Here is a 26,062-nt window from a genome sequence, read left to right as displayed (position 1 = left end):
AGGAAAGTATTAGCCCAAGAGACAGAAAGGGCCACATAAAGCAGAGACTTCATCAGCCTGAGACCAGAAGAACTAGATGGTGCCCGGCTACCACCGATGACCGTCCTGACAGGAAACACAACAGAGAGTCCCTGATGGAGCAGGAGAAAGGTGGGGTGCAGAACTCAAATTCTAGTAAGAACGCCAGACTTAATGGTCTGACTGAGACTAGAGGAACCCCGGAAAGCATGGCCCCTGGATTCTCTCTCAGCCCAGACCTAAAACAATTTCGGAGGCCAGCTCTTCAGGCAGGGATTGGACTGGACTATGGGATACAATGTGATACTCGTGAGTAGTGTGCCTCTTAGCTCAAGTAGATACAGGAGACTAAACGGGCAGCTTCTGTCTGGAGATGAGATGGGAAGGTAGAGAGGGTAAGGAGCTGGTTGAATGGACATGGGGAATCGGGTGGAAAGGAGGAGTGTGCTGTCACAGTATGGGGAGAGCTATTAGAGTCACATAACAATGTATGTATGAATTTTTGTATGGGAAAAAATAAAAATAAAATTTAAAAGTAAAAAAAAGAAATAGAATCTTGTAAGCACCCTAGAAGCCCCCCTTGTTCCTTTCCCCAGTCACAACTCTTCTCCCTAACCACTGTTTTGACATTTGTGGAAATCATTCCGTTTATAATTTTGTATCCTAAATAATGTAATTTAGTTTTGCCTATTTTTAAACTCAATGTAAATGGAAGAATGCATTCAATATTATGTTTGTGAAATTCATCTATGGTGTGTTGTTGTTGTTAGGTGTCGTCGAGTCAGTTCCAACTCCTAGTGACCTTACATACAACAGAACAAAACAATGCCCGGTCATGCACCGTCTTCACAATCATTACCGTGTTTGAGCTCATTGTTGCAGCCACTATGTCAGTCCATCTCGTTGAGGGTCTTCCTCTTTATTTTATTTTTTATTGTGCTTTAAGTGAAAGTTTACTTAACTTTTGCTAAGTCAATTTAACTGGTTTCCAAAGTGGCCATAGCAAATTAGTTTTGCATTCAAAAATTTATACACAAGTTGTTTTGTGACATTGGTTGTAATCCCACATTGTGTCAGCACTCTCCTCCTTCCCCTTTCTGCCTTGGGTTTCCCAGTTCCATTCATCCAGTTTTCCTGTCCCTTCCCACCTTCTTGTCTTTGTTTTTTGGCAAGTGTTACCCATTTGATCTCCTATACTTGACTGATCTAAGAAGCACATTCCTCACGTGTGTTACTGTTTGTTTTATAGGCCTGCCTAGTCTTTGGTTGAAAAGTGAACTTCAGGACTGGCTTCAGTTCTGAGTTAGAAGGGTGCCTGGGGGCCATAGCCTCAGAGGTTCCTCCAGTCTCTGTCAAATCAGTAAGTCTGGTGTTTTTTGTGAATTTGATCTTTTGTTCTACATTTTTCTCCCACTCTGTCTGGGACCCTCTGTTGTAATCCCAGTCAGAGCTGTCAGTAATAGTAGCCGTGCACCATCTAGTTCCGATCTCAGGGTTGTGTAGGCTGTTTCATGTGGTCCATTAGTCCTCTGGACTAATTGCTCCCTCGAGTCTTAAGTTGTTTTTTTTTTTTTCCCCCGCTCTCTTTTGGTCTGGACTAGAAGAGACCAGTAGTTGTATCTTAGATGGCTGCTTTGTAAGCTTTTAAGACCCCAGCCACTACTCACCTCTTGGCATAGTTATCTATCTGTGTATCCATTTGTAGATTATTTGTTGATTCTATTGCTGCAGGATTGTCTATGCTGTAGTAGTTACCATCCAGAAAACCCCAAACCCACCGCTGTTGAGTTGATTCTGACTCATAGCAACTCCACAGGGTTTCCAAAGCTGTAAATCTCTACGGAAGCAGACTGCCACATCTTTCTCCTGCGGAGCTGCTGGTGGTTTTGAACCACCAACCTTTTGGTTAGCAGTCGATTGTTTTAACCACTGCGCCACCAGAACTCTTAGTAGTTAGCATAGTTGTCCTTCATTTTTACATTCCTTTCAGCATCCTCTCTTGCCTTGGACATGTGCTGACTTATCATTTTGTATTTCCTTTCCCTTCACCAATATTAACATGTGTCTTCTATCTAGTTAGTAATTTTCCCTCGCTCCCCCTCCCATCCCTGGAAACCGTCAAAGAATTTTTTTTTTCCTGTACGTATACCTTTTGTTGTTACTTTATAATAGCAGTCTTATACAATATTTACCTTTTTGCAATTGACTTATTTCACTCAGCATGGGGGTCTTCTTTTTCACTGACCCTCTACTTTACCAAACTGATGTCCTTCTCCAGGGACTGGTCCCTCCTTGTAACATGTCCAAAGTACGGGAGACGAAGTCTCGCCATCCTCGCTTCTAAGGAGTATCCAGACCATGCTTCCTCCAAGACAGATTTGTTCGTTTTTCTGGCAGTCTGTGGTACATTCAATATTCTTCGCCAACACCATAATTCAAAGGCATCAATTCTTCTTCCCTTTTCTTATTCATTGTCCAGCTTTCACATGCATATGAGGCAACTGAAAATACCATGGGTTGGGTCAGCCGCACCTTAGTCCTCAAAGTAACATCTTTGTTTTTAAACACTTACCTGTGATGTGGGGTAGCTTTAAGTTCATTCACTTTCTTTGTGTAATTGTCCATTCTGCTGTTGATGGATATTTGGATTGTTCTCTATTTTAGATATTTAAGTGTTGGCATTGAACATTCTTGTTACATACATCCTGCTATCTATGTGTAAGAGTGTCAGTAGGATAGACATTTAGAAATTGACATGTGGCATATTTAACTTTACTAGATAATGCCAAACTGTTTTCCAAAGTGGCCATAGCAATTTACTTTCCCATCAGTGAGAACTCTTATTGCTCTATGACTGGACAGACATGAAAAGTTTTGCCAGTCTTGGGAGTGCAAGATCGTATCTCATTTTAATTTGCATTTCCGTATTTACTAAAGAAGTTGAGCATGTTTTAATATGTTTATTGGTCATTTGGATTTAGAGTCTGTTCAATTCTCTACCTTTTTTTTTTTAGTGAGTCTTATGTTAGTGACCTTAATACTCTTCCTGCCTTTTACCTGAAGGAATGTGCTATAGAAAACTTCTTTTAGCTTGTGGGAAATAGCGTAGGTTCTTTCAACTTATTTTCTCTTCTTTTTCCCTCAATCTGTCTGGTGTTTGGGATGTTTCCCAGTATTTCACTGATCTCTCTTCACTTTCTTCTCCCTCCTTTTTCCTGTTTCCTAGACTCTGAAGCGGCTTATGGCAGATGAGGTAAGGAAATTTTGTTCAGCGTGTGCATGTTGTTCTAGCTCATTTCCTATGCTATGATATTTACCAATTGTCATAACCTTTCACTTTCTGTAGCTTGTAATGGTGATATGTGTTCTATTCCCAGAGCATCCCAAGGCTTTTCCTAATCCCTGTTCTGCATTCGGCCCATTGCATGCATTTCCCTGACACACTCATCAGCTTCTAAGATTAGGCATGCTCATTAAACTGCAAGCTAACTTTGGTCTGGGTGCCACTACTATTACATGAAGCCCTACAATGGTTGCAGATATTTACTGTTATTTTCAAACACGTGGAGCTGGTGAGCTGCGGCTTACTGTGGCTGTTTTGAATAAGAGCAGCTGTACTTGTGGTTTGAGGGATGGTTCATGAGCATTTGTTTGGCAGAGAGATGGTATATATACCCCTAAAGTACATTATATTCTTAGCTGACTAGATGTCTTGAAAAGGGGATTTGTTCTCATTTGAAGAGTATGTATTGAACCTTTGCTGCCTCCATGGAATATACAAAAGAAGAAGAAGTAATGGTTCCTGATTTAAGGCATTTACTTGTTTACCTTATATGACTTAGATCAATGAAAATCTATAGTCATATTCACCTCTTGAAGGGAGGGATACTCTGGGGGCCTGACCACATTTATTATTGGTAGCTAGGGGGAAACAGAGGGCATCTTATTGAGGTATTTCTACACATGAGATGCTTTGAACTCTGTTGCTATAGATGGTTTAGGAATGGCAAGGGAGTTCAAAGGCAAAGTTTCCTCCTTTTAGAGAGCTTTCAAATCTCAATACTGTAGTTCTCTTATCTTTGGATGAAGATGAGAGTAAAGAGTCAGTATACTAAATTAGATTTGAGGAAGACTGATTTTGCCTTTTCCTGTTAAAGAGTCTTGAACTGCCCATGAACCAGGGGAACCATGCATGTGTATGAGCTTAGAGGATTGGCTGTTTGATGTATTTTTTTTTTTTTTTTTTTTGTGTGTGTGTGTGTATGTGTAAATGAAAATGGATCACTGCTAAATATATATATATAAATATATATATATATATATTTTTTTTTTTCTTTCTCAGCTGGAGAGATTTACCAGCATGAGAATTAAGAAAGAAAAAGAAAAGCCCAATTCTGCTCATAGAAATTCTTCTGCATCATATGGGGATGATCCCACAGCACAGTCATTGCAAGATGTTTCAGATGAGCAAGTGCTAGTTCTCTTTGAACAGATGCTGGTGAGTTTCCCCACCCCAAAACACTGCTTCTTCCTAGAAAAGCATTTATGGGGATGTTGAGCCCTTTTTTGTGCACGTTCCCCCTTAACTAGCCTTTCATTACAAAGAATTCTAGGCTTCACAGGGAGCTTCTTAATAATAATCCTCTTCACGAAGGGACTAAATATACACGTACCTGTTCATGAAATTGGAACCTGTGTATTAAACTGGAAACATCTGATCACCAACCACCCTGTTAATGTTCTGCCCGGCAACACTTCAGCCACAGAGACGCAGGGAGAGTGGACCAACTCATACGCTACATGAGGTCATCTCTGGGATAAGCCAGAACAGACAAAAATGTTGAAGCATTTCACAGTGAGCTCTATACAAAGAAGAAATTGAGGAATGGAAAGACATCACTTGCCCAAGGTCCACTATGTAGCAATGAATCTGGAAAGAGAATTCTGATGCTATATTCACTACAAGACATTTAAAGATTGTGGCTGAAGGCAGTTGAGTAATGAAGTGTACTCAAATGTGACTTACTTTGCTATCCTCGTGAAGAAGAGAACATAGTAGTGATAAGTCTTGGGAAGTTTTAAGTATGTGCTTATAAGATTTCATAAGACCAGTATATTGTATGAATATATGGTCACAGACTCAAATAGAGATTAGTAGCATGCCTAACTTAATTAAAAGCATGGGCTTTAGAGGTAGTAGACCTGGGTTCAAATCCTCTCAGCCTGGCCACCTAGCTCTGTAATCTTAGGCAACCCTTTCATGTAAACTAGGAATGACACAGCCTACCTTATAAGGTAATATGTATATAAAACCCATAACAAAGGGCCTGGCATGTAATAAACACTCAACTGCTACTACTGTTATTCTTCACTGAAGCATTCCGTTTGTCTGTTAACATTCCAGGTGTATTAACAGCCTAAGAGTATGCTCTGTCAAGACAATCTCTTGACTTTGGATTGCAAATTTAGATGTCTTTTTGACCAGCCAGGTAGGATAAGTAAGTTAAACAGGCTAGATAGATAGAAAATGATAGAAAAGTAGAGGAGACTGATAAATTGAAGAAGGCCTTTTGGCATTTTTGTTACAATGGGCAGCCACAACTTCATTTCACTAGACAACTTAGTTCCAGTAGGTTGTAGCATTCCAGTAGGGAATGCTAGCTCAGTAGTACCAGATATTTCTGTTTTTCAAAAGAAGCCAGAAATTTGTATTTTTATGTGAAGTCTCCCAAATTTAAAATGTTCCCCTAGCCAAGCTAAACATACTTTATCTTTAGGTCAGGTGACTGAGGACCACCACTTTGCAACTTCTCTGTTTAAATTATCTGCAAAAGAAAAAAAAAAAAACACGTTGGGAATTGACTCAGAAAAACTTCAAATTATTATTGTTACTTCAAGGCAATGATTCCTTCAAGCCCCTCCCGCAAGAAGAAATAGAATATATCCATAGTTTTTTTTCCCATACTTTTCTGATTTCAAATAATATTCTAGGCTTGTTAGGGTTAAACTTGTACTTACTGAGGTACTGGGCTCAGACACATGGTTGTATTTACCATAGGCTCAAGCAGAGCCTTTCCCCCAGCAAAACACTCCCAAGTTATATCTGTGGAGGGGCCTTTGCGTTATCACAGAGTTTCCAATTCTTTCTTCATCGGAACGGAGTTTGTATAGGACTGAGTTAACCACGGGTAATGGGTGTCTAGGCCCTGGACTTCATGCAGATGTTGCTGCTGTTTGGATGGTGCCAGTCATCCAGTGCTTCAGTCTGGAGAGGGAAGTTGTTAAGGTCTATCCTCAGTCCAAAAAAATTTGTGTGCTTTTCTTTCAACAATACAAAACAAATTTTTCATCTATATTAAGAGTCTATTTTTGTTAGAAAAAGGTTAGAGTATATATGTATAAAAATGTCTAAAGGGATTTATGCTAAAATGTTAACCACATTGATCCCTAAGGAATTTTTATCATCTGTAATAGCTTAAATTTCTAGGAATCAGGAAAATTTATTTATTCAATAAGCATTTAATGTACTTACCTCTTCACTAAGGACACTAAATATTACAGTAAAAACTTGTAAGGCATTTGAGGCATTTTTTTCTCTCTCTTTTTTTCTTCATCTACTAGCTGGATATGAACCTGAATGAGGAGAAACAGCAACCTTTGAGGGAGAAGGACATTATCATCAAGAGGGAGATGGTGTCCCAATACTTGCACACCTCCAAGGCTGTGAGTCCTGGGGCAGGTACCCACGACATGGGAGACTGTGCCCTTGGATTAGACCCTTGGACCTGTTTGTTTTGTGAATTTTATACAACATTTTATGTCTATATCCATTCTATTTCATTCTACTGTATAAGCCTATTCATTTTTTCTCTCTTATTTGAGTTACCATTTTTATGTACTTTTTGCCTGATACATCTTCATGAAGTATGTATGGGGAATGAGATTGGGAATTCTCAGTCTCATATAGTTTGGTGGTATGTATAATGGATGTCTGCTCTAATATTATTTAAACTGTAGTGGCTAACATTAGTCCCTAATTTATGACTAGGTCTAATGTTTACTAATCTCTTTATATGCCTCCTGTCTAGGGCATGAGCCAAAAGGAGAGCTCCAGGTCTGCCATGATGTACATTCAGGAGTTGAGGTCAGGCTTGCGAGATATGCCTCTACTCAGCTGCCTGGAATCCCTTCGTGTCTCTCTCAACAACAACCCTGTCAGGTGAGGATTCTGAGGAACTAACAGGAGTAGGAGCCCAATATTGGAGTTCACTGGTGAGGATTGAAGATCAAAGGAGTCAGGGAAGTATAGGAATGGTCTGGATTCAGAGTAAAGAGTTGCCAGGGTAAACTTTTTTTGGTGAATAGGTATTTATTGATTTGATTTGATATTGCATTGACTTTGTGTGTTCTTTACAGTTGGGTGCAAACATTTGGTGCTGAGGGCCTGGCCTCCTTATTGGACATCCTTAAACGACTTCATGACGAGAAAGAAGAGACTGCTGGGTGAGAACTTCCAAGACTTGACATCTTCTAGGTGGAGGGTAGTAAGAGATTTACTATTTTCTCTGAAGTAGAAAATAGCAGTTAAATTTAAAGTTATGGACTAGGTGAATATGTTGTTAGATAAGAATGGGGTTTTTCATAAGGGTGATTAGAGGATGATTGATGATTAGAGATACAAGAAAAAGAGGAGGAGCCTTAAGTTTCAAGGTGAATACCATGAGATATATACCGCATAAGATTAGTAGTCTCTAGACTTTCGCTGAAAACACAGTAAAATAGTATTAAAAAAAAATTAGCCATTGGTTGATCTTTTCTTCTCCCTCCTCTTCTTTTTATAAGCCTCATTGTAACTGGTTTACTTCATGCCATTTGCTTTTTTCTGGAATCAGAATGGTCTCCCTATATGCATATAGAATAACTACTCAGAATACACCTTATGTTTCAGTTTTTGAAATTTAAAAAAAAAAAGATTACTGGTCTCCCAGCACCGGTTCTTATCCAGTCTGGAAACAGGATCTGATTTAGTCCAGAGCTGCCCTGTGATCTGGTCTGGGTCATATCTCATGGTCTGGGTCATATCTCATTTGGAGGTGTTGTAATACACTTCATCTATTTCTTGATCTCGATCTAGCTTTACAGCAGTCTTTAGGGCTGGAATAATTCTGAGGATACCTTGGACGGTCTTAGGCTGCCTTGAAGCCAGCCTGAACCAAAGTGACTGCTCTACCTGGGTATCTTTCTGAAACATTTTAGGGCCTGGATCTTCTGCATGTACCCTTTGAGACTTGACGCCTTTGATGTAGTGAGGCAAGCAATAATAGATGGGATGTTATCCTGATAGAATTTAGCACTTTGGAGCCTACAGAGAGTTAAAGGAAGGTTTTAATGTAATGTTAAATCCTCGGATTGAGAGAGAATTAGCCAAAGGCCTTTGATGATGGGGATACCTCTTCATTTACATGCTTGTTGCCAGTGTTTCAGAGCAAAGGGTTGTGTGCCAGAATTTACTCAGCTACTAGTTGGGGTGTTCCTATGATCCTTGTTTGCAAGATTGAAAAGTCAAATGGGAAAGGGGTGTGGAATTAGAGAACTTGACTGATTGTGTCTTCTACCTGCAGAAGCTATGATAGCCGAAGCTATGATAGCCGTAACAAGCACGAGATCATTCGCTGCTTGAAAGCTTTTATGAACAACAAGGTGAGCTTTTTACCATTCTCATTTCAATCTCATCTTGACTCCCGTTCTTTCTCTTCTGCTGGCAAACCCACAAAAGGAACTAGGAACATGAGGTTCAAGACTTCTAGCTTTCTCTTCTAGTATAATAACTGTTTTTAATTGCCACATATGCATGCTTCTTTGGGCCTTTTTTTTTTTCCAGTTCTAACTTACGCTTCAGAGAGTAGGCTCAGTTTTCTTTCTCTTTCCATATTTTCTCTTACTAAATCTTAAATATCCTGATCTGTAGTTATTGTTTTTGGAAGGATTGCTTTATTCCCTGCTTGGGGTTTTTTTTTTTCCTTGTAGACTGATTATACTTCAGGATCTTTTCATCTTCTTTTTTGTCTGTTTAGTATTTAAAAGATTTTCCTCAAGGAGCCCATAATTATTTGCCCCTGAGTACAAATCTTTATCTTTCACTGTTTATTATTCCATTGGATTTTCTTTTTTTTTTTTTTGACATTAAGAAGAAACATTCGTGGAAGACATAGAATTATATTGTGCCTACTAGAAAATTATTTTGCCATGCTCATTTCTCTTTAGTTATATTAGGGAAAGTGTTCTACCCCTGAATTTGTCCTTGGTTAGATGCTGTCATCTTTATGCCTCCCTTCTCTATTCTTGTCCTACCAGTTCGGAATCAAGACGATGTTGGAGACAGAAGAGGGAATCCTGCTGCTGGTCAGAGCCATGGATCCTGCGCTCCCCAACATGATGATTGATGCAGCTAAGCTGCTGTCTGCTCTTTGTATCCTACCACAGCCAGAGGACATGTATGTGATTGGAATTATTGATCTCTTCTCTGTTTTCTTTACCATCTTCTCTAGTCTAGAGGAAAATTGAGTTGCTTGGGTATCCTCTTGGTCTGAAGTACTAGGTAATACAGTATTTCTTCCCAGAAGTGAATGCTGTGAATTTCAACATTTAAGAAAGATTCCTAAGTGATGGGGGCTGTCCTGAGTATACCACTGGTTATCAGAGGTATAGCATGGTATCACCCTGATCTCCATTAATGTCCGTACTGACTACTTTTTACTGTTTTTTTCTTAATTCAGAAGTAATACAATGGTATTTTTTAAAATTCAAACAATATAAAACCAAACTGGTTGCTGTCGAGTCGATTCCGACTCATAGTGACCCTGTAGGACAGGGTAGAACTACCCTATAGGGGGTTTCCAAGAAGTGGCTGGTGGATTCAAATTGCTAACCTTTTTTGGTTAGCAGCCAAGCTGTTAACCAGTGTGCCACCAGGATTTCCATCAAACACTATAGAAGTATATAAAGTAAAATTTAACAGCCTCATCCCTTTGCCAAATCCTACTCTGCAGAGGTTATTGGCTTGGTATAGTCTCATAGATCTTTTTCTAAGCATAGACAAACATATTGCATTTCCTTGATTCTAAGACATCTTCCGCCACCCCAAAAGATGGTATTTTAGAACTGAGGAAAGTGGCTTTTACCTATAAAACCAATCACATGTATATATTTTTATTTTTGTGGAGGGGTTTGGTTTAATAAAAACTGAATCATACCGCACATTCTTTTTGACTTGTTTCTTTTTGCTTAACAGTAGATCTTGAATATCCTTCTGTGTCAGTACTTATAGATCTACCTTATTATCTTTAATAGTTGTTCAGCATTCTATAGTATGTATGTACCATAATTTATTTAACAATTCCCCAATTGCCAGAATTCTAGGTAGACATTTTTTTTCCCAGCAGATTCCGGCTCCTTCTCTAGATGATAAGAATTTCTCACTATTACAAATAACGTTATAATGAACATCCTTGTACATGTATTATTTCACATCTATGCATTTATGTTGGATAGGTTTCTAGAAGTAAACCAAATGTTACTTGCATTAAAAATTGATTAGTACTGTTAAATGCCCTTCCAAAAGTTATACCAATTTATACTTCATAGAACAGGGCTCTTAGTTTGGTATCCCTGGATAGGAGCCTGGGGATGGGCTTTTGGGAGTGCATTTTTCTGAAGAGATGGTCCTTAGCTTTCAGCAGATTCTGTCCCCTGCTGTAGGTGATGAGAGGAATAATGTGAGAAATTTGGAGCATTGATAACTTTCTGTTTCCTAAGTAGTCTGTACCCCTGTGTAATCGTTCTGTTACACATGTCTGTCTGTGCACCTGGGCAGTTCTCTCCTTTCCTTTTCTCTTGGGCAGGAATGAAAGGGTTTTGGAGGCGATGACAGAAAGAGCTGAGATGGATGAAGTGGAACGTTTCCAGCCGCTGCTGGATGGATTAAAAAGTGGGACCTCCATTGCACTCAAGGCATGTATATCCCCTGAAACTGGGCTCCAGAATAGAATTCAAGATGGAAAGACTTAAATTCATTTGACCTTTTAGTAGAACACATGGAGTGGTTCCCAGCTATAAATTTATTTTTTGTTTATTATTGTAGTTTAAGTGAAAGTTTACATTTCAAGTTAGACTCTTATACAAAAATGTATACATACGTTGTTATGTGACCCTAATTGTTCTCCCTGTACTATGACAGCACACTCCTTCTTTCCACCCCTCATCTTCCACGTCCATTCAACCAGCTCGTAACCCTTTCTGCCTTCTCATCTCACCTCCGGACAGAAGCTGCCCATTTAGTCTCATGTATCTACTTGAGCTAAGAAGCACACTCTTCACAAGTATCACTTTCTGTCCCACAGTCCAGTTCAATCTTTGTCTGAAGAGTTGGCCACGGAAATTGTTTTAGTTCTGGGCTGATAGAGAATCTGGAAGCCGTGCTTTCCAGGGTTCCTGCAGTCTCAGTCAGACCATTAAGTCTGGTCTTTTTACTAGAATTTGAGTTCTGCACCCCACCTTTCGCCTTCTCCATCAGGGCCAACTATATATTTTATATCTCAAAATTTGTTCTGAAGGGAAAATGATTAACCTTCTCTCCAGGAAGTCAGAGAAAACTGTTTTTCTCATTATAAGGTGGAAAAAGGCATGGTGTCTGCTTACAAGCTAGGAAAATCAAGTATACTGTCAAATCCTTGGAATCATTCATACCTCTAAGCTCTCTAGACCTATGCTGAAGCCACGCGTCATTACTCCAGTAGAAAGTCATTCGTGTAGTTTTTGTACTTCATCTTCTACATATATTTGGAGGCCTCAGAATGCATGTGAAGGGAATCTTGATCTCTAGGAGTTAGCATTGACTTAGTTGTTGAATTTTCTTGTCTTAGGTGGGATGCCTACAGCTGATCAATGCCCTCATCACACCAGCTGAAGAACTTGATTTCCGAGTTCACATCCGAAGTGAACTGATGCACTTGGGACTGCATCAGGTGTTGCAGGTGAGATGCAACACTTCATCTTTAGAAAGGCTGGGTTGGTTCCTTCCTGCTCTTACAGCCCCAGACATCTCTGGGGTAACTTGGGTTTTTAATTTAAAAACTAGGTTGAAAGTTTTGGGCTTCTAGCCATATAGGACACTTTTGGGTCCCCTGACTCTTCTATTTTTTGTCGTTGACAGGACCTTCGAGAGATTGACAATGATGATATGAGAGTGCAGTTAAATGTGTTTGATGAACAAGGGGAAGAAGATTCCTATGATCTGAAGGGACGGCTAGATGACATTCGCATGGAGATGGAATATCCTTTTACTGACTGGGTTCAAGACAGATGAGACATTTGTTGTATTCAGTTGCAGATCCCTGTATGGAATGATGAGTGTCTGGGGGGCGGAAATGATGACTCTGAACAGGGCATCAGGCTATGTGTCTTTTCAGTAGGTGAGGCAGGTGCCTTTTTATTGCCGTTGGTCTTATTTACCTTGGCACGGGTCAGAGAAATCAGTAAAGATAATCTGGGGGTTGCTCAACATGGAAACAGTCATCAGAGTTAGAATAGACTTCCTAGAACATGATAACTTAGATTATTAAGATGTAGAACTGGTTTTTGGAGAGCATATACAAGTCAGGGAGTAGAGTTATAATTTGTTTTCTTGTATGTGTCCCTGAAACTGAAAGAGGACATAATTTGGTCACCTGTTGGGATTTGCCACAAGTGACTTTGAAGGAGTTATCTTTGGTTTCTATACTGCTTGATCTTCAAGCCAAGTACAAGGGATTCTCTATCTCTTTACCACCGAACTTACTGGTCCCTTAGCCAAAGGAAGTTTCTAGAGCTTAAAATTTCTAGTGATGTTTATAGAAGGAACAGCTATTAGAGTGAAAGTTGTATCTTGCTACTTTTCTCTAGCTTCTCCAAGAGTTGGATAAGCCACGTGTAAAAAATAGTTTCTAAACATATGCCTTCCTTAGCCCCTTTCTCTTTTTCACTGACTTCAGTGAAGTATTCCAGATCCTCTTAAACACAGTGAAGGATTCAAAGGCAGAGACACACTTTCTGTCCATCCTGCAACACCTCCTCTTGATCCGAAATGACTATGAGGCCAGGTAAGATGGAATGCCTGGAAAGTTTTTAATTTGAGCCTAAATGGAGAGAGCAAAATTCTTAAATTTAAAGATTGCTCTGTACAGGGGAAAAGAAAAGACAAAGACCAAAAATTAGGTTTCATTATAGTTACAGGTATAAAGGGAGTAGTAAGGTGTTCCTTTAATCCAACTGAAAGGCATCCCTGTGGAAAAGGTCAGAGAGTATATAAGGTGACATGGAGATACCCTTCCTTTTTGAAGATGATGGCAAAGAGAGGTGGCAATTTAAAATTCCTTCTGGTTACCTGGAAGTAAGGATTCAGCTATAATACTATCAATTACAGGAAGGATTAAACTCAAGTTTTTGGATAGGAAAGGATTGGCACTAGGAGGCAGATGGCAGGAATTTTTGATTATTTTAAATAGATAATGTAGCTGATATGGAAGAGGGGGGATTTCTTAACATGACAGTGATACTTCTGTTAAATTTACAAAAAGGTCTTTTCCAGAACATTACCCTCATATCTCTCTATTGTTGTCAAAGCAGTTAATTTTTCTTGACCCTGAATAGTTCTTAAAATTATATTTTGGTTTTCCTTTGATAACCCTGTTTTTTTTTTTTCTTCTGTAGACCACAGTACTATAAGTTAATTGAAGAATGTATTTCCCAGATAGTTCTGCACAAGAACGGGGCTGATCCTGACTTCAAGTGCCGGCATCTCCAGATTGATATTGAGGGGTTGATTGGTAAGCATGCTCTTTTATTTGACTCCTCAAAAAAATTGCTTCTGTCTTTCATTTTCCACCTTTCTTTTGGTGAAAATTTCAGAGAGTATGTTTTTAGTCCCCAAGTATTTTCACTTTTGCCCTTTATTAGGTCATAATCAGTGTCTATGCTAGGAATATATAGACCTTTAGTTTATTTATACATAAATCCCACATTTTGCAGGAACTTGAGCTATTATCTGTGACTCCTGCTGGTCCCAGAGAGTCATAAGTATTACATGTAGGCATTCTTCATGCCAGCCAGTATGGTGACCTTACTAGTTATGAATACTCAGAAATTATATGTTGAATTTAACTGAAAGTTCCACTTCTGTGTCTAGTGCAGAACATTAAGAAGGATAATAAAAATAGCCAGAAGGACAAAAGACTGAACTTTGGTTATACTGAAGGGCTTAGGTAGTAAAAGGGGAAGACAGATGTCTTAGTTATCTAGTGCTGCTATAACAGAAATACCACAAGTGGGTGGCTTTAACAAATAAATGTATTTTCTCACAGGTTAGGAGGCTAGAAGTCTGAATTCAGGGTGCTGGCACTAGGGGAGGGCTTTCTCTCTCTTTTGGCTCCGGCGGAAGGTCCTTGTCTCTTTGAGCTTCTGCTCCTGGGCATTCTTCATGTGGCTTGGTATCTCTCTTCCCTCATCTCTGCTTCTAGCTGACTTGTTTAATCTCTTTTATATCTCAAAAGAGATTGATTTAAGATGAGCCCTATGCTAATCCTGTCTCACTAACATAACAAAGATAACCCATTCTCAAATGGGATTATAACCACAGGCATAGAAGTTAGGATTTACAGCACATATTTTTGGGGGACACAATTCAATCCATAACACCAGAGTTGGGAGATTTACTTACTAACTCTTCTTTTCAGATCAAATGATTGATAAAACAAAGGTGGAGAAATCTGAAGCCAAAGCTATAGAGCTGGAAAAAAAGGTGTGTATGAGGCATCAAAAAAGTTTATTTGGGGTATGTTTGTCTCTCTTTGAGGGTTATGGTCTTTCCGACATGTGAGACAGTTATAATCTCTGGTATATGGAAAGCATTCAGCACACAACAGTCATTCCTAGGAGAAAGCCTTTCCAGTATAGTTTACTTAGTGGAGAAGGTGATGTGGCTCTGAACATGAGGAGCTGGTGGTGGGCTTGCACAGTTCTTGGACCCCTGTTAGGAAAGGAAAGACAGATAGTACTCTTATGTAATAGTGATGGCTTTCTCAGGTTTACTTGGCACCTCGGGCCTCCTAGCTTTAGAGCAATAGGAACTGGAATATGTCTGCATTTTGTGTTCTCTTTTTCTCTTCACTTGTTAAGGACAATTATTGTGGTTGATAGGTTCTTGATCCTGAAGACTATTGGAACTGTACCACCATAGCTGTCCTGGTTAAACGTCTTTAAAACCTTAAGTCTTTTTGTATAACTCCAAAAGTAGTGAGAGCATGGAAGTTGTCGCCCTCTCCTTTCACCATGATTTTAAAGTCAAAATCATGGTGCTCTTTTTTCCCAGGGATTGCCTGAGATATTGGTCAGTGAGCTCTATAGATCAAGTATTAGCATAAAACAGTAAATTATGGAGACTAAGACTTGTCCTTTTTCCTGAGGTGAGGAGCTTGTTGGGAACCTGATTCCTTTCTCCTTTAGCTGGACTCAGAGTTAACAGCCCGACATGAGCTACAAGTGGAAATGAAAAAGATGGAAAGTGACTTTGAGCAGAAGCTCCAGGACCTTCGAGGAGAGAAGGAAGCATTGGATGCCGAAAAGCAACACATTGCCACAGAAAAACAGGACCTGGAAGCAGAGGTGTCTCAGCTCACAGGAGAGGTAAAGTCTGAACAGAGAAGGGTGAGTGATCATTAAGTGCCGTCAGCAGCCTCAGGATGAGCACATCTTGGAACCAGGAGTCAGTCATCTCACTCTTAGGAAGCGTTCAGCTACTAATAGATAATCTAGTTAGATATTGCATATTTTTCAAATATTTTACTGTTTATTTTGTTTTATTTTAAGGGTAGTACATATAATATAAAATTTAGACAAGACAGAAAAACAACAAATTAGTCACTCACAGTACTACCCAGAAGTAAAGGTAATAGTCTTCTAATAAATTTAGGAGTAAAGACTAAATAAACCATTCACAAATCGACCAGAGCTTTTAGTCATCTCTGGACAGATTTATCCCCACACAAACTCTCTGTAGTTATACATATTTAAATGGTCTGTGATATCTGAGGAGCCCTGGTGGTACAGCTGCTAAGCAAAAGGTTGGCAGTTCGAGTCTACCAGCTGCTCCAGGAATGGGTTTGGTTTGGTTTTTTTTTTGACCACTTATGTGGTTATATAATTACCTATATAGCACGTATGTTAATTGTATAACTAAAACATTTGATTTACTTGACCTTTACATTTTCTAACCAAAGAAGAGTTTGATGTTAAGGTTGAAGTTGTCTTTTTAATGCAAAGTAGGATGAACTAAACACCAGAACCAAAAAGCCAAACCCGTTGCCGTCAAGTCGATTCCAACTCATAGCGACCCTGTAGACACGTGGGGACCTAAATTCTAGTTTTAGCTGCCACTAAATAGCACTGTGGCAGGTGAATCATCTGATATTTCTGACTCCTCTTAGTCCTTTCATGTGTAAAATGAGAGGTTTGGATTAAGTAATTTCTTGGGTCCCTTTGAGCCCCAGTAGTCCCTGAAATGAAGTGAGTTGTGCTCACATTGATGTTTCCTTCTGTAGGTTGCTAAGCTGTCAAAGGAACTGGAAGATGCCAAAAAAGAAATGGCTTCTCTCTCTGCTGCAGCTGTTGCTATAGTTCCTCCTGTACCCAGCAGTACTAATGCTCCCCCTGCCCCTCCTTTACCTGCTGACTCTGGCACTGTTATTCCATCCTTACCCACTCATTTACCAGAAGAGGTTAGCAAACCACCACCTCCACCTTCTCTTCCTGAAGGTTATACCATTCCTCCTCCACCACCTCCCCCTCCTTTGCCTGGAAGTGTTTGTATCCCCCCACCCCCTCCTTTGCCTGAGAGTGCTAGCATCCCCCTACCCCCTTCTTTACCTGGAAGTACTGCCATTCCCCCACCCCCTCCTTTACCTGGAGATACTGGCATCCCCCCACCCCCTCCTTTGCCTGGGGTTGCGGGCATCCCTCCACCCCCTCCTTTGCCTGGGGTTGTGGGCATCCCTCCACCCCCTCCTTTGCCTGGGGTTGTGGGCATCCCTCCACCCCCTCCTTTGCCTGGAAGTACTTGTATACTCCCACCTCCCCCCCTGCCTGGGGATACTGGCATCCCCCCACCTCCTCCCTTGCCTGGAGGACCAGGAATGCCCCCTCTCCCTCCCCCTCTTCCTGGTGGTCCTGGAATCCCTCCACCCCCTCCTTTTCCTGGAGGCCCTGGTATTCCCCCACCTCCACCTGGAATGGGTATGCCTCCACCTCCGCCCTTTGGATTTGGAGTTCCTGCAGCCCCAGTTCTGCCATTTGGATTAGCCCCAAAGAAGCTTTATAAGCCAGAAGTGCAGCTCCGAAGGCCAAACTGGTCCAAGGTGAGAATTTCTGTCCGTTTCTTCATCAGTAAATCTCAAAAAACCGCTTTAGTTTCCTGCTTTTCATTTTGTACGTGGGTGGTCTTCCCCTTTCTTGTGGCTCACATCTGTCTGTCTTTAGATTCCGTTCATGTATATGTTTATTCAGCAGATATTTATTGAGCATCTCCTATGTGCTAGATATCACCATCGAGAGTTCTGTAAAACCTGTACTCTGCTAAAAATCCTAAAATTATCATTAAGTTAATGTTTTTGCCTTTCCTGTGAGGATGAGTACCATAGTAACAGGTTTGATGATTACAGTCATTTTACCAATCTGTAAACTACTGGTAATTGCCAGTCCTGAAATCATGGATTTATGAATTAACCTCCCACTCCAGTGAGTTACTCAGGGCATGTTTCCACGGCATGGTATTATTCCCACTATGCGTTTGAGACCCCTTTGATTCTGAGTCAACCTTTTGCTTCCAGAAGCCAAGTGAAAATAAAGAGGTTTGGGGATTTGTCCATAAAATCAACAAATTTGGCACAGTTAGCCAAAATAAAGAGAAAAATGTAATGTAGAAGCAAGGGAAGATGTGAAATGAGGCCTTAATGCTTCTGAAACTAGAAGATGTAGAGTTAGGAGGAGGATCAGTAGCATTAACTGAAGCTAGTTCTTGTATAATCACCAATAAACAAACTGGAAACATTATTTCTTGATCCCCCCATAAAGAGCACAGCTATTCTCTGTATCTCAGGTTTGTCTTGCTATAGTATGACATTGCTAATCACTAGCCAGCCACCTCTTTTGCTGCTTAATCAGCTTTCAGGGCTGGAAAGTACAGACTTCAGCTTAGTAACTCTTAACACCTTGCCTGTCCCCACAGTTTGTTGCTGAGGACCTCTCCCAGGAATGCTTCTGGACAAAGGTGAAGGAGGACCGCTTTGAGAACAATGAACTTTTCGCCAAACTTACCCTTACCTTCTCTGCCCAGACCAAGAGTGAGCACTTTCCTCTTTTGTGCAAGGGTCCAGTTTAGGGCTTGGAGTATCCTTTATTCTAAGTGGGTTTCCCATCCCTGTCCCTTCTCTAGGTGAAGGTGGAAAGGGAATGTTGAGTAAAAGAGAGATGGATTTTTCCATTAGGAAGAAAATAAGATGTTTTTGTATTCTGGGATACTAGGGTTGGGAAGGAGAACTGTTGAATCTAGGTATTTTATATCAGTGTAACTTGTGAGGATATGAGATTAAGGTGACAGAAGCTCAGGCTAGGCGCATTTTGATGATACTGTTGACTGGATTCTGGCAGCACCTTCAGGTGCCCATCTCCAGACTTGGGTGCTTAATGAGGGTTGAACAGAGTCTTAGCAGGTCAGGTGGCTGAGTGACTGACTACAGAGAACCATGTGTGATTCTTTTTCTTTCTTCCATTTCTCTCCAATGTCTGATGCTTTCTCCTTTCTGGCTGACCCTTGGCTCCTACAGCTTCCAAAGGTAAGAGTACAGAAGTTTCCTGAATATTAAACAAAGGGATGAAGCACATGTAAAGGAATTTCTCTTCAGCAAACTGAGACCAGAGATTGGGGATTGATTTCTCTTTTGCTACCTTTTTTTTAAACTTTCTGAAGTCCAGAACAGTCATTGTGGTGTTAACTAATTGAAAGGGAAGTTATTGAATCTACCATATACTTGTTCTTTCTTTAGATGATGAGGGACAACTTAAGTAATAATGTTACATTTGTGTTGTATTTTATAGTTTTCAAAGTGCTTTAACATATGCCACCCTATTTGACCTGCAAAGCTGCCTCATGAGACAGGCAGGATGTGTACTGTCTCCATTCTGTAGTATATATAGACTCTGAGCAGTTAGGTAGCTTGCCCAAGGTCATATGACCAGATTCAGGTATCTTGACTTCTGGTCCATGTTTTTTTATATAAATTCTTGCTTTTTGTATTCACCTTCATACATTTTCCTTTATTTTAGAAGACTGGTCTGTTTTGTCCTCTTCTTTCTTCACTTCCTAATTCTTGTGGTTTTGTGCTACCTTGTGATGGGGTACTTGTAATTACTTCCCCTAAGGGGTACAGCATTTGAAAGATCTTGTCATGTACCTAGTGATAATTATAACCAAATAATTTCATATTTCCATCTTTTTCTGGCATATTTGTTTTCTTCGGAGGTTTATTATCACCCTAGTAATGAAAAGTAGGTGCAACTTTGGAGCATTCCTTTCCACCACCACCACCCCCTCCCAGTAAATGAGTGTTTTTAAAGATAATAATAATTTTTTTTTTCTTAAGTGATTTAATGGAAGCAGGCTTCACTTTGTTCCAGTAAGGAGCCTAACAGATTGCTGGATGCCTTTGGTGGCTCTTAGAAGTTATATGACTATGTATCTAGGAGTATAAGATCACAATGCTCAGGCCTGTTTTGTTGCCCTAGCATTCAGGGCAAAATGGCCTTTTCCTCTCAGAGACTGGCCACCTTCTTTGCTAAAGTCCAGTTAAAAATACTGTGATGGTGACCATTTATACTATTCTAGTATATCAAAGAAGACTAGTTGACAATAAAAATTAAATCATATGATATCCTAATTTGTAGGCTCACAGAATCTATCCCTGTGTTGGCCTCTGGTGTAAGTCCCTTTCTTGCCACTGGGCTTTTCATTCTGAGTGTACATGTACACAAATGTACATCGATTGAGCCCCTTTGCTCCCCCCTCCTACCCTCATCCTTCATTTATCCTGTACATTTGTATTCCTATTGATTGTAGTTGGGTTTTCTGCAGTTTCGTGGTCTTCCTTGGCATATTCCCATTATGAATTGGTGTGTAGTATTTCAAAAATATCCAAGCAAGATTTTATCTTTAGTTATTTTCAAAAGTCTGTGTTACCAGACTTTTTAATGCTGTATCAGCTCTCGACTTCTGCCCAAGAAACAGCTTTCTTTTCGCTGAAGGTTCTAACTTCCTAGTACCTTTGACTTTTAGTCTTTGTGTTTTTTTAATTATTCTTAGAAATCTCTGTATCTTATTATGAAAAGAATAAGTATGAATTAATCAGTTTAGTTTAGTGACAGTATTGATTTTCGTATAGTAATAATCATCACTAGTAAATTGCTACTATTTTGATGAAGGAAATTTCTAGCTGGTTTTTAAAAATCTTTAGCTTTAGTTAAGACTTTTAGGTATTAGATTGGCACACTGTCTTTAATTTCCCAGTCTCTCTGTCAGGACGCACTAGAGAAGGTGTTCTTAAAAATTACTAGATCAGGGTCTGGGGGCCATGCTTTCAGGGGACATCTAGGCCAGCTGGCATAACAAAGCTTATTAAGAAAATGTTCTGCATCCTACTTTGGTGAGTGGCGTCTGGGTCTTAAAAGCTTGCAAGCGGCCATCTAAGATGCATCAGTTTGTCCGAACCACCTGGAGTAAAGAAGAATGAAGAACACCAAAGACACAAGGAAAGTATTAGCCCAAGAGACAGAAAGGGCCATATAAAGCAGAGACTTCATCAGCCTGAGACCAGAAGAACTAGATGGTGCCTGGCTACCACCAATGACCGCCTTGACAGGGAACACAACAGAGAGTCCCTGATGGAGCAGGAGAAAGGTAGGGTGCAGAACTCAAATTCTAGTAAGAAGACCAGACTTAGTGGTCTGACTGAGACTGGAGGAACCCTGGAAAGCATGGTCCCCAGATTCTCTATCAGCCCAGAACTAAAACAATTTTGGAGGCCAACTCTTCAGACAGGGATTGGACTGGACTGTGGGACATAAAGTGATACTCATGAGGAGTGTGCCTCTTAGCTCAAGTAGATACAAGACACTAACCGAGCAGCTCCTGTCCGGAGGTGAGATAGGAAGGCAGAGGGGGTTAGGAGCTGGTTGAATGGACATGGGGAATCAGGGGTGGAAAGGAGGAGTGTGCTGTCACAGTATGGGGAGAGCAATTAGGGTCACATAACAATGTATGTATAAATTTTTGTATGGGAGACTAACTTGAAATGTAAACTTCATTTGAACTAAAAAAAAAAAATTACTAAAACATGAGCAATTTTCCAGGCATCCTAAATCTCAAACATTTTAGGAAATTCCTGGGAGAGATTTTTTTTTCCTGTCAAATATAGTTGTAAGTACTTACTGTTTACCCAGCTCCAACAGTTATCTGCAGCACCCAGACGCAGCAAAACTTTTCTGCTTCTTGTCAACTATACTACATCTATGTATGCTTTCAAACATTTCCCCGTAAGGAACAAACCTCTCCCTTTTAAAAAATGATTTCTTCTTTTGATTTCCAGTGTTTTATTAGCTTCAGTGTTGTCTGATTTATTTTTTTTCTTCTACATTTCCCTGCCTTCTTTCCTGTTGAGTTACTCTGGAAATTTATGATGATGTAAGAGTTATTTGAGTGTCGAGGCTTGTCTTAAAGCATGTACCTTAGAGGCAGAATAGTTGCTTGGGCATCTTTATGCGTGGCATCAAGTAGCAGGTGAAATTACTGCATACGGCCCAATGCCCTGTATAACACCGTCGTGACTTGGGTAACTAACTTACCCCTGCCTTTCCTGATGCAGTCTTGAGCCTCTCTTGGTGCTCATGCTGGCAATCTAAGTACAGACTGTCCTTAAATGGACCCTTTCTTTCTCACTACACATCCTAGAGAGAATATTTTAGTGAAAAGACTTTGGGCTTCTCGTTAGCATTTAGGTTTCTGTTCGGTAAGAAATTTGAAGCTCTTGAAACTTCAGAGTTGAGGATTCAGAGGACCCATGTTGTCTCATTATGACAGCAAGGTTGACTTCACTTCTAGTGCTTTAAACGTCTATGTTATAACAAGGACCTTTTATCCTTAATCCTTGACTAAAGTAGATAACCAGTCTCCGTTACCAAATCTGTCATTCATAGTCTTAATGTTGATGATAGAATTAAATGATAAATACTTATTACCACTCTGTAAATATCCTCGTCTTCCAGATGAAGAAATAGAGACTTGGGTTAAATAACTTTTTAAAGCTGACTTAGTAAGTGCCAGAGCCAGGGTTCAAACTCCAGATTATGTGACTGCAAAGTCCCTGCTCTAGGCCTCTGCTTCCCAGCAGTGTATGTAGCTGCCCTAAGACCCTCTCAAAGCTTGTCATTAGGTGCCATCGAGTCAGTTCCAACTCATAGTGACCCTATGTGCAACAGAACGAAACACTGCCCAGCCCTGCACCATCCTCACAATCATTATTATACTTGAGTCCATTGTTGCTGCCACTGTGTCAGTCCATTTCGTCCCTTCCAACCTGAGGGGCTCATCTTCCAGCACTGTATCAGACAGTGTTCTGCTGCTATTCATAAAGTTTTCACTAGCCAATTTTTGTGTGTGTGTGTGCTTTAAGTGAAAGTTTACATTTCAAGTTAGTCTCACATGCAAAACTTCATACATACATTGTTATGTGACCCTAGTTGCTCTCCCTATACTGTGACAACACACTCCTCCTTTCCACCCCAGATTTCCTGTGTCCATTCAACCAGCTCCTGATCCTCTCTGCCTTCCCATCTCGCCTCTGGACAGGAGCTGCCCGTTTAGTCTCATGTATCTACTTGAGCTAAGAAGCACATTCTTCACGAGTATCATTTTATGTCCCATAGTCCCATCTAATCTTTGTCTGAAGAGTTGGCCTCGGGAATGGTTTTAGTTTTGGGCTAACAGAGTCTGGGGGCCATGTCTTCCAGGGTCCCTCCAGTCTCAGTCAAACCATTAAGTCTGGTCTTTTTACTAGAATTTGAGTTCTGCACCCCACTCTTCTCCTGCCCTGTCAGGGACTCTCTGTTTTGTTCCCTGTCAGGGCAGTCATTGGTGGTAGCTGGTCATCATCTAGTTCTTATGGTCTCAGGCTGATGAAGTCGCTGGTTTATGTGGCCCTTTCTTGGGCTAATACTTGGTCTTTGGTGTTATTCATTCTCCTTTGCTGCAGGTGGGTTGGGACCAATTGATGCATCTTAGATGGCCACTTGCTAGTTTTTAAGACCCTAGATGTCACTCACCAAAGTGGGATGTGCAGAACATTTTCTTAATAAACTTTGTTATGCCAGTTGATCACTGGCCAGTTTTTTCAGAAGTAGACCACCAGGTCCTTCCTAGTACATCTTAGTCTGGAAGCTCCACTGAAACCTGTCCACCATGGGTGACCCTGCTGGTATGTGAAATACCAGTGGCATAGCTTCCAGCCTCACAGCAACACGCAAGCCACCACAGTATGACAAATGGACAGACGCATGGTGGTCTCAAAGCTTAGACCCAGATAAAAAGCTGGAAGAAAGGGATTATGCTGGCTTTACCAGCCACTTCGCTCATTCAGGCACAAGTATCCTTGAACTGGCAATGACTCCTGGGAATATAGGAAAGAGAACAATAGATTAGGGAAAGTAAGTAACATACTGGATATTTAAGGTTAGAGAAAGGAGTCCTGGTGATGCAGTGGTTAAACGCTTGGCTGCGAACCGAAAGTTTGGCTGTTCAAACCTATCAGCTGCTCTGTGGGAGAAATATGTGGCAGTCTGCTTTCATACAGATTTACAGCCTTGGAAACTCTCTGGGCAGTTCTATGTCCTATAAGGTCGCTATGAGTTGGAATCAACTTGATGGCAGTGGGGGGTGTAGGGTTGAACAAGAGGAGGCATGTTCTGATAACAGTATATTCAACTGTAGCAAAACTAATCCAGTTGGAGAAATAAGAAATTCTTGTCTAGTGTAGGAGAAGTCCTGCATAGGTGGTTTCAGGCCAGTAGTTGCTTGTCTTGATGAGGAAATTATTTGGACACTAAGTTTTCATCATATTGCATTATTTCCTCTCCTTGCTTGCTAAACACCAACTCTCTGCTGTTTGTTAAACATGCCTATGTCCCCGATATATTATTGATACCAAGACATCATATATACCTACTGGCTCCTCCAGGAATGGACATTAAAAACAACACCTGCCTCACTCTTCACTACCTCCCTCCTATAGTCAAAGCTCTCCAGCCATTGCTTCGTTAAGATTCAAGGAGATGTGTACCTTTTTACTAAGACAGAGGAGCTGAGAAAGAGGAACTGGTCCTGAAATTTCTACTATAGATTGTCCTACCCATTTTTTTCTTTCTTAAGGATTAGCCTCTGCTCTCTGAACTCTTGGCTTCTTATAAATCAGGAATTTGCTTAGTTGATTTATTCTCTGCCAGGGAATATTTTGAATTCAGATTTGATAGGCAGTGCCATAAAACTTCTAGTCCTTTTTTTCCTTTCCCACTTTCCTTATGGTGATCATCAAGGAGTCTTTCATCATGGACTCTGTTACATTTTTTTCTTATCTTTTCCTAGTGAGCATTTTCATCGCTGTGGTTGCTTCAGACCATTATTAGTGTGTGTAACTAATTTTTCATTCTGCTTTGCTTTTTACTCTCTTTTATTGATGAGGTGATCCCATTAAAAATGCCACCTCTTGAAACATAGTATGGTGAGTGATAACTGGATATCCTAAGTACAGTGCCTTTTTTTTTTTTAGGTTTGCTTCATTCTTTCAATAACCTTTAACTCATCAGATCCAAAAGCTAAGCATCCTTAGTCGGTGTGCAGTGACAATACACAGCATTTAAAGTTAAAGTATGAGGTATATTATGGGAACTGTGAGTATCAGAACAGTTCTCAAGGTAGTTAATGAAAGAATTTGGAAAGAACTCTGGCTAAAAACTAAGGTCTTAGCCAAGAGCTGAGAATTTTATGAAAAATAATGGTATTCTAGTTAGAATTTGACTGTGTGGGTCCAGGTTCCAAGGCTTGTGCCATTGTCCCAGAAGTGAGAACTGTTGGCAACAATGGGTAGGTTTACCCATCTCCAGCTCCCCAGAGCTTTCTTGGTTGAGGCTTCATCAGGAATTTATGGTGGGGAAAGCAATCCCTTCTTTCCCAAAAAGGGTCTTAGGGCATTTTTTTCTTTTCCCTGTAATCCTATTCTGTCCACTAGGTGGCACCCATTCCACTGGATCTTTATTAGGAACTGTCCTATTGAATTTTTACAGCCTTTAGAAACAAGATTTTGTAAGAGCTCAGTATGATCTGCCTTGTTCATTGAGTCTCTTGGCCAAAAGATGTTTTTTCTCCTCTGTTCCATTAGTTTCTTACTTCCATGGGGTGTAGGATTAGGAACAGAGATACTATTCAAGTGAACATTTATTGGGATTGTTGTCTTTTAATTACTAGCTTCTTTTGGATTTTGAATACGGTCAGACTATCAGCACAAGTTGGGAAGCTCCTTAATATCAGATAGTACTCCCTTGTGATTTAAAAATATAAATCTACCTCTATCACCTGGGGTTACAAGGCTCCTGCACATAGAATTAGTACCACACCTCCTGAGTCATCATCTCCCCATTATCAGAGTTTTTAAAAAAGACCCTAAAAACGACCATGTTATATACCCCTTTACACTCCCAACCTTGTCATCACTATCTGCCTTGAATACACTGGATCTAATATAATGCCATTTACCTTGGTTTATGTCACTCACCACAGCAAGCCCCAGCCTCCCAGGTCACCCTTCATCTCCGATACTCTGATCCCCATAAGGTTCTGTATACCTCCTATTCTATCTCC

At 40.3% G+C, this 26,062-nt stretch overlaps 1 protein-coding gene across 2 annotated transcripts in view; it reads left to right on the top strand.

The window, feature by feature from the left end:
- The window catches only part of DIAPH1 (diaphanous related formin 1), a 116,563-nt gene that overhangs the window by 35,727 nt on the left and 54,774 nt on the right, over nucleotides 1–26,062 (top strand). The window contains exons 2-17 of one of the 2 annotated variants that reach the window (XM_023735633.1): nucleotides 4,361–4,516; nucleotides 6,640–6,741; nucleotides 7,107–7,237; nucleotides 7,435–7,521; nucleotides 8,640–8,718; nucleotides 9,373–9,512; nucleotides 10,920–11,028; nucleotides 11,940–12,050; nucleotides 12,230–12,348; nucleotides 13,038–13,154; nucleotides 13,765–13,880; nucleotides 14,787–14,851; nucleotides 15,556–15,735; nucleotides 16,650–17,462; nucleotides 18,332–18,446; nucleotides 18,930–18,938. In XM_023735633.1, coding sequence (XP_023591401.1) covers nucleotides 4,361–4,516; nucleotides 6,640–6,741; nucleotides 7,107–7,237; nucleotides 7,435–7,521; nucleotides 8,640–8,718; nucleotides 9,373–9,512; nucleotides 10,920–11,028; nucleotides 11,940–12,050; nucleotides 12,230–12,348; nucleotides 13,038–13,154; nucleotides 13,765–13,880; nucleotides 14,787–14,851; nucleotides 15,556–15,735; nucleotides 16,650–17,462; nucleotides 18,332–18,446; nucleotides 18,930–18,938 — 2,449 coding nt within the window. The remainder of the gene's footprint in view (nucleotides 1–4,360; nucleotides 4,517–6,639; nucleotides 6,742–7,106; nucleotides 7,238–7,434; nucleotides 7,522–8,639; nucleotides 8,719–9,372; nucleotides 9,513–10,919; nucleotides 11,029–11,939; nucleotides 12,051–12,229; nucleotides 12,349–13,037; nucleotides 13,155–13,764; nucleotides 13,881–14,786; nucleotides 14,852–15,555; nucleotides 15,736–16,649; nucleotides 17,463–18,331; nucleotides 18,447–18,929; nucleotides 18,939–26,062) is intronic. The other variant, XM_023735634.1, reaches the window with a different exon arrangement.

Source organism: Trichechus manatus, unplaced genomic scaffold, assembly GCF_000243295.1.
Source record: "Trichechus manatus latirostris isolate Lorelei unplaced genomic scaffold, TriManLat1.0 scaffold00080, whole genome shotgun sequence".
In the NCBI taxonomy this organism is placed as follows: domain Eukaryota; kingdom Metazoa; phylum Chordata; class Mammalia; order Sirenia; family Trichechidae; genus Trichechus; species Trichechus manatus.
The sequence above is the reverse complement of the archived record's forward strand: the minus strand, read 5'-3'. Positions and strand labels throughout refer to the sequence as shown.